General features: G+C 28.6%; 1 protein-coding gene across 2 annotated transcripts; it reads right to left on the bottom strand.

Annotated features, from left to right (window-relative positions):
• Positions 1–5,429: 5,429 nt before the first annotated feature.
• Positions 5,430–8,306, bottom strand: LOC104701631 (putative protein NRT1/ PTR FAMILY 2.14). Of its 2 annotated transcripts, XM_087456639.1 has the most exons (5): positions 7,941–8,157; positions 7,622–7,839; positions 7,054–7,298; positions 6,739–6,883; positions 5,430–6,296 (listed from the first exon to the last, which is right to left on the bottom strand). In XM_087456639.1, the coding sequence occupies exons 3-5, from the start codon at positions 7,100–7,102 to the stop codon at positions 5,504–5,506; spliced, it is 987 nt and encodes a 328-aa protein (XP_087312765.1). In that variant the 5' UTR covers positions 7,103–7,298; positions 7,622–7,839; positions 7,941–8,157; the 3' UTR covers positions 5,430–5,503. The 2 variants fall into 2 exon arrangements, with proteins under 2 accessions (XP_087312765.1, XP_010415653.1); XM_010417351.3 differs by having other exon boundaries at positions 6,739–7,298; positions 7,941–8,306.
• Positions 8,307–9,254: the final 948 nt, after the last annotated feature.

Here is a 9,254-nt window from a genome sequence, read left to right as displayed (position 1 = left end):
TATCTAATGTTTTAAATGGTTAATCAACAGAATTTGATGTGTTAAATAGTTTTTCACAAAGTTCATATTCTTTTTTGGCCAAAATTTAAAAATTGATGTATTAAATGACTTTTCCCCAATTTAGTAATATGTTATCTTTTTTTTTTTTTTTCTGTGACACCATGTTTTTTTTTTCTTAGGCTGTCCGTAATTTTATTGTTTTGCTCCACCTTCCACGTATCGTCAACCTTTCCATGTCTCATACAAGTTTTTGAAATATATATATCTATATATATATATATATATATATTGAAAACAATAATGTCTCATACATTTGTTACGGTAAAATACGATGTAAATTAATGAACCATCGGTTAGAGTACATTTGCATCCTAACGGTTGTCATTTGTTAGGCTCTTTATCATCGGTTCGATGATAATACTCCTCATGCGGATTTATGTGTGTTGTCGATCATATATTTGGAGTATGGTGGATGATGGGTGTGAATAAGACAATCTTATTTTTACCTAAGCATTATACAATATCTGAGATATTATATCTCATAATAATATTATTAAAGCATACTTTAATTTCTTTTATTTTTCTTAAACGAAGCGAGATTTGGATCCCTAGTTTCTGTTAGTTATTTAGTTGACATAGTTCTATCCTAACTTTTGGAACCTTTGAAATATTTTAATTTTTTTTTCATTTTATACGATTTTGGATTTGTAGCGATAGTTTTTTCAAAGTTTCAAATTAATTAATAATTAATTTGTAATCAGTAATAAGAGGAAGATATGCTTTATACAATTAACAGAAGACACAAAACTTGGAAATTCCAATTTGTCAAATTATTCGGTCGCTCATTGAGAGCAGATTATATATAGCGAGTCAAGTCAAAGACAGGGTTTTTGGAGTATCGTGTTTAAATCAGGTTCTATTCTACACACGGGCCACGAGGCCAGTAGTGCGGATTAGAACTAATGGAAAGAGAAGATAAGATAATGTCCAAAGGAATCTATCATGCACTGTAGTCACAAATGGTAGAAGCACTAGCTAGCTCTTTTCACCCATGAATTTGAGACCCTCAACGTTCTCTGACGGACAAAAACCGTGGGAGGTATTTAGACTCCGAGCAAAATTGTTGAAATTCAAATTTCATTCTTTATTGTAGTAAAAAACATTGATAAACCACAAAACATTCTTATTATATATAAAAAATTCACTTACAATAATTTTATATATATTAAAAAAAATACTTGAAACACCCTTTTTCTAGCACACATAGGTTTACTGTTTAACTTTTAAGTAATACATATGCCAACAAAAGTGAAAAGACTTCACAAGAAATCAAATGAAAATAAATAAAAGCATTATTGTTTGTTGAGGTAAGCTTTTATCGATAGATATTCAAAGACTGGATGTTTATGTTAGAAGGAAAGATTAAACTTGTAAAACTCAAATTGAACACAAATAGAAAATCGGTGAGTCAAGACAGAAACAGATAGAGAAATATGAAATGATGAGGTAAGCTTTTATCGCCTTTTAGGCAAAATGCAAGTGCCTAACACTGTCGCATGCGCGAGCCATAAGATATCTTCGCTAACCCGCCTTGTCTTTTCTTCTTTATTAATTCTATTTTGTTTGGACCTTGAAGTGGGATCCGCACCATGTCACCGTTCGATTATGTGGTCAGATCTTTAGCACCGTTCGATCATCTTATCAACATATGCGCGTCTTCACTCTTCACCATTCTCTATGGTCAAATGAAATGAACCGTGGACTGGCACCTAAGGTCTGGACCGCTTTAATATAACCTGTCTCAATATGCTGAGCTGTGTGTAGTGCGGGTCACTATCAAATATGTGCATTTTTAGTGGTCACGGTCGAATAATGAAAAATGTATATGGTGTTTGATAGATAACTCCAACTCTTAGAAAGGTCACAATTCTCTATATTGTATTTGGGAGGATCATATCTACCGACTTCATATGGTTAGATATAAAGAGATATATATCTTTTTTATATCTTCTTACAAAGTATACCATAATTACTAACTAAAGCAAAAGCATGTTAAATGTGGGAATACATTTTTGACCCTGTTGAACGACACAACTACAAATCAATTCTTATATTACTATCTCGAGTATGTTATAAGAAAACACTTGTACTTTTAAATATAAAATTACATCAAGTTTGTAGTGAATTCATTTAGACCTAAGACACATTATAAAACTAAAGATTACGCTAACCTTAAAACGATTAGAAGAAAAATAGAAAGTTGAAGATTCTATGAAAGGGAGAATATTCTGTAACTTTCAGAATGGAGAGCTACGTACAAGCCTAAGAATTTGAGAAGTAAGAAGTAAAGAGTAATCAACAATGAGACACCTTCGTTGACTTGTATTCTGTTTCGAGTGTGTACAAGACCATGACAATTGACAAGGATCGGTGGACCATCGTATTTTGCATTCCCATTTGCACTCTAGTGATTAATTTCAAATTACATTAAATACACTGATCACATCATATTGATTTCATTTTGACATTTTCCACCTGTTTTGAGTTGTTATTCTTTAGTATTATTTAGGTATTTTTTTTATTTCTTTTTTTTTTGGGTCTGAAAATTTAGGGTTATCTATTAAAAAAAAATTGAGTGACTCCTGTAATTTTAACGCCTGTATAATTTTTAACGGTCACTATTCGATTTGTTCCTTTTTCGTGGGTCTCTCCTTGCTGATATTTCTCAAAAGAGCTGGCAAAATACATGTGACTGCAAAGGTTTTTGTTAAAGTAAAGGCTTTTGAGAATTTTTGTTTCCTATATATTAATACAAGTTAATGTTATAGTTTTAGTCTCAATTTCGCCAACAAGGATCCATAAATTGATTTGAGGTTTCCTTGATCTCATTAATTCGGTTTAGAGTTGGTTTTTAGGTGGTCTGACAATATCGGTTTAGATCGTAAATTAATTAAACCCGATTTAAGTTAAAATACAGTATGTGAAAACTTTGAATCCAAAGAGACATTAAATGAAAAGGTTTTTTTCGGAGACATCTATGATCTATCACGAGGTCATAGAATGGAATTTATCTGATACAGTACAATATTTCTCACAAAAAAATAAATAATTATACTATTAGTAAATTATGAACGGAATTATAGTTAGAAACATATGCATGTGATCAGTTGTGCAGACTGCAGGTAGACAAACACATAGGGTTTGATCAAATGCCCACCAACGTTTGAATATTCCGCAGTCTTTTGTTCATGTCGAGTAATCGTTACTCCAATTATTGAAGTAATGAATTTTTTTTCCTGGTTAATATGAATGGACAACTAAGTAACACATCACCCAAAGTCAAAATTTACATGAAGAAATATGAAAATTTAGACAGCTATTCCATTCGTATATTATCTTGGAATAAGATTGTTATTTATTATAATGCATCAAATAATGAAAAAAAGTTTGAAAAACAATTTTTTAAAAATATATAAGATAATTTAAACTTTTAAAATTTGAAATATATATATATATATTTTAAGTTTTATTGCGCATGCATACACCATCTAGAATATATATATATATATATATATATATATATATATATATATTTTTTTTTAAACTGGAGACAGAAAAAAAAGTTTTTGGTAGTGAAATAAGGAAATTTGAGAAAAAACAGAAATTATAGATACATGAGAAATATAATAATAGAGAAGTGAAGATGAAACTTTTCGATAGCTACTCCATTCGTATATTATCATGAAATAAGATTGTTATTTATTATAATGCTCAAATGATGAAAAAAGGTTTGAAAAACAAATTTTTAAAAATATATAAGATAATTTAAACTTTTACAAATTGAAATATATATATATATATATTTTATGTTTCATTGCCGACACTGAATAGAATGATTTTTTTTTTAATTAGAGATGGAAAAAAAAGTTTTGGTAGTGAAACACAGAAATTTGAGAAAAAAAGAATTATAAATACATGAGAAATATAATAATAGAGAAGTGAATATGAAAATTTTCTAAAAGAAAATCTTATAATTTTCTTTTCAGGACTATGAATATTAGGAATTCCTAACTTTACAACATGTAAAGTGTAAACGTATGTCAATAATCACTGTGGATTATTAAAATGTCATGAGTCACAATATATACAACTGAGTGCTCATATAATAATTAACTAGATTAAGACCGTGCTAGAGCACGGACTGAAATTTATTTTATTTATATTTTATTTTTTATATAAATATAATTAATGTGATTGTTTTAAAAGTTTTTTGGATAAAACATTATGCAAGAAAATCATATGCTAAATATGATGATTTGAAAAAAAACACCTATTTTGTAAATTTTATATTGTTAATGATTCTAGATAAGTACTTGTGCTATAACATTAGTTAAATTTTATTTTATACAAAATTTTGTATATTTTTTATTTTAAAATAAAATTTTAAAATGTTTTATTAGTTTATGTATGTGAAGTTAGTTCAACAATGTATATTTTATATTATGACTTGAGTGTTATTATAAAACATAATTTTGTAAATTTGGTTTTTTAAAAGCGAGTTATTATATTATGAGTAATTGAATATATTGTTATACTTTTTTTTTTAATATACTTGGTTTCTTGAAATTCTTTCATATTATAGTGACATATTATTGACATTGCTATAACAAATCAATTTAGAGTGTTTATAGTTTCTAACTTTTATATCAAGTTTCAATATTTTAAAAATATTCCAAAACAAATTATTTAAAGGTTATTATATAATATAAAATTATAAAATTCAACAAAAAATATGAAATTGAATTTAAAATTCAAATTTTGACCCGTTACTCAGTAAATTTTTTAATTCAATATATATTATTTTTAAAGAATAATATTACTAAAGCTTGAATATTTTATAGATTGAACAATTTATATTTGTTTTTAAAAATTCAACTTATGGTATATCCAGAAATAAAACTATTTTTTAATTATAATAAATAATATGATAATTTATTTGTTTCACAAAATAAAATAGACTCATATATAAAAATGAGAGGTGAAGTATAATGATAATTAACAAATTAATATGTTAAGTTATATATCAAAGGATTTTCTTTGATGAATAATTTAATAAAATAAATTAATATGGTAAGTTAGATGATATAAAATGATTCTTTAGAATATTCTCTTTAAGATTTTTGAAAACAACGTGCTATAGTAATAAAATCTTCCGAAAATAAATTAAGATTGCATCCACTATTTAACTTGTAACCAGTTAATCTATAACCTATTTGTTACTAACTTATTAAAATTATATAGTCTACAAAACAATGTTGTGTACTTCCGTTTTATTATAAAGGGAATTAATTATAATCAAAGATGTTCGAAGTAAATAAAAATACAACATATTGTATATATATTTAAATACAGAATTAGAAAATCTAAAATTTTGTAACATGTTAAACTATTTATAGACTTTTAAAATGTCATGTGTACACACAAGTAGTGTTCATAGTATAATTTATGACATGGTTCTGTAACGATATCTTCGAGCACACCATAAGAAGAAGATGAGATTAAGAGTGCTTAAAGCGGCAATAAAGTAATAGAAATAATCCAACTTGCTTGTGTCAATATCATCCGTTAGCCAACTCTGTCGTCCTCCACGAGCACTGACACTATGAACAATGTTCACCATCGCACTGCTTAGATAACTGGCTAGAGACAAACCTAAGTAAAGCAACGAGTTCCCTATGCTTCTCATGTTGATTGGAACTTGTTTGTTGAAGAACTCAGTGAGACCAACAATGGTGAAGACTTGATAAAACCCCATCAGTACTTGCTGCGGTGTTAGCCAGAAAACCGATATGTTTACCCCGGTAAGCGATAAATCTCTTCTCTTTTGTTCCACAATAGCCGATATAAACATCGTCAAGATGGAGAAAAAATTTCCAATGCCAACTTTTTGGAGTAAAGAAATGCCTCCTTGCTTTGTAATGTTTTCAATGTGTCGGACCAAAACGGTTTCATAGAAGGGAAGCCAAATGCCTATGGTCAATAATGATACGACGGTTATAGAAGCAGGAGGGATTAGGTAAGAAGTGCCGGGAAATTGGACGTCCATTTTTAGCGCTTGTGAGACTGTAAAAGTTTGTTGTTGGTTCATAGCCAAGAATCCTATAATGCTTGAAGCAAATATTGGAATAATGCTGATGATAGACTTTATATCCTCTATCTGCCTCACCGTGCAGATTCTCCACTCTTCATTTCCAGCTTCATCGTTGCTCATCACTATCACAGCTTTGTTCAAGAATCTGGAACCAAATTAAAGACAAAAATCAGAGTTTAATAATCACATTTATTCGCATTTAGATACCTAAACGTACGTATCACTCACTATCTCCATTTCGTTATTAGTACTTTTACTCAACAATTTTATCTCTATCCAAAGAAAAAAGTATAAAAAAAATTGGGAGTTACTAAATTTTGCACTGCTAATACATAAAAATAAAAAATTATGAAACAAAAATAAAGTTTTATAACAATATTCTTTACTCATTTTATTCAAATTAAGTGTCATTTTTAATATTTAATACTTAAAAATATGCTAAAAATTCTTTTATATCCTTGCAAAATCAAGCTTATCTCTTGATATTTTGCTTAATTATTTCTTCAATTATGACTTGAACAAAATGCCAACAAAGAAAATATTAAGACAAAAAATAATATGAAACGAAGAGAGTAATAAAGGGTTACCTGAACTGGTCAGTGAGTACGAGTTTGTTTGATTGTACATCTGTCTCTAGTAACGGTCGATAATAGTCAGTCTCCGAAGGAGACCGTTCATTGCGTTTCTTATAAGCAGCCACAAGAACCTTGAAGATCCCAGAGAACACACTTCCTTCGGGTTTAACAAAGACATAAAACCGAGTTCCCACAAAAAGTAGAACAAGGGCAAACAAATTGAGAACGGTTGGAATTGCGAATCCAATGGCCCAACTGATGTTGTTCTGTACGTACAACACTAGAGTCATTGATATTAACTGGACAATTGTATGAGTTGTATAGTACCAGCTGAAGAAGCTTCTACTTCCTTCTCTGCCTTCTTCGGTCGAATCATCAAACTGATCGAGACTAAAAGGAATACTACACGAGCGGATCCCTCCTGTTCCGACTGATAACAAGAAAAGCCCTGAGAGTAAAACGTATAACTGCGAAGAGCTATAACGTATACATTTGCCGGTGATTTGATCGGCAGTGCAAGGTGGTGGTCGTAGATTAGGGATCAGAGACGTGAACGTCAACACCAGCATGCCCTGTTGAATGTTTGTCACGTTCCAAACATTAGAAACAAAAATATGGTCCCATAATCCGTATGAAACATTACATGTGAAAAAAGAAAAAAGCAAACTGAATTATTTTTTTAAAAAAATTTGAAAAACAATATTTGCAAAGTGTAAAAGCAAACCGAATGCTAAAAAATGGGTTCATGGAAAATGAATTCACAAGAAATGTAAAAGCAAATGCAAACGTAAACAAATAATTGAGATCATATGACATATCACATGAAGCATCAAACATCAATTAAAAAATTGATTGAAAACTGTATTACGCAAAATAAGAAAAAAAGCTTTATTACCAACAACTCAGCGATGGAACCGAAGACGATGGTATTAAATTTCCCGGTGTATGAGTCGGAGATGAAAGCTCCGATGATAGGAGAAAAGTTGGTGAGAGCAGACCAAGTGTTGATTAGAGTTGCAGCTTCGACTTGGTCCATATGATATTCTCTTACCATATACACCATAAAATTTGCCATTAATCCAAATGTCGCAAGCCTCTCCAATGTTTCATTCCCTACATCATCAATGTGATGTCTTAAGCTAGCCGTAGGTATCTTATAATTACAATAACAGTAAACAGATATGGAAATTAATTTTGACAGTGATTATAAGTACCTATGATATAAGGCATCGCTTTCCAACCAAGAGGCTTCCTTTGTCTCATCGTTGAATCCGAAGAAATTGTCCCTCCCTCATTATCCATGGTTTTTTTAAAACTCTTCTAGTAGTCCTCTTTTTTTTTTTTTTTTTTTTTTTTGGTATTGATGTCGATCCGTTCATGTTCTAACAGATGTAAAGAGAAGTCTTTATATACACTTCGAACAACTAAGACAAGAAGACATGGAGATACGAGAGAATATTTGAACAATTTTCTTTCCAAAATCACTAAATGAAAACAATAAAGATAAGTGCAAATTTTTTAACCAGTCAAATCAAGCTATGTGTCTAACAAGATCTGTTTAATAAATAAAATAAAGTCTTGAAATAAATTTAGCAGGATCCATATATATAAAGTTAGTTCTTCTCTCTTCTCCTTCTTCCATTTTATCACTTCTTATTTTCAATATTAACAATATAGTCCACATTATCAAAAATAAAATAAAATCTAAAATGAATGCATCAATTAATTAATTCATTTTTGTAATATTTTTATTACTATTAAAAATAATAATTTAAACTAATATATAAACCAAAAATGAAATGAATTTTTTTTTTACTTGAAATGTATATACTTAAGTGAAATGTATAAGGTGTTGTAAAAAAAAAAGTGAAATATATAAGGTTAATTGAAATATAACATATTAAAGAAAACTTATTCTGAACATCACACACACCAAAACAAAATAGTGAAAATACTAAGAAGAAATTTGAGAAAGCTATTTGTAATAAAATAAATTATAATTGTAGTGGTAGATTGTAGAAATTTAATTAAAAAACAATTATACTTTTGATAAATACACATATTTAAAAGTTAGGAGGTGTTCTTGAATTCTAATTTATAAAGAATTTTGAAGACTTCAATAAAATCATCAAAAATGAATAAGTGAAAGATTTATAAGGATTTGTAGATTGATTAGTTTTCTAAAATCTTGTAAAATGCTCCAAACAATCTCTGTAATTTTGTGATACTTTCCATGACTTTATTTTGTGAAGAAAATGTATAAAATCATGAACCAATAACATAATAATTGAATTCATTAACAATCCTAGATTTTTTTTGTTTTAATTGAATAACACAAAACTTTTTATGACTTTATAAAATTCTGAATCCAATAACCCAAATTTGTTAAGATTTTAAATGAACTTTTACAAATCACAAACTAATAACACTAAACTTTAGCAGAGTTTAACAAAATCTTAATCTAATAACAAAAGATTTTACATAACATTTAAAGTATTTAAAACTCTATTCAAATCTCAAACCTATAA

The sequence above is a fragment of the Camelina sativa genome, chromosome 7 (genome assembly GCF_030686135.1).
Source record: "Camelina sativa cultivar CO46 ecotype springtype chromosome 7, ASM3068613v1".
NCBI lineage: Eukaryota > Viridiplantae > Streptophyta > Magnoliopsida > Brassicales > Brassicaceae > Camelina > Camelina sativa.
The sequence above is the reverse complement of the archived record's forward strand: the minus strand, read 5'-3'. Positions and strand labels throughout refer to the sequence as shown.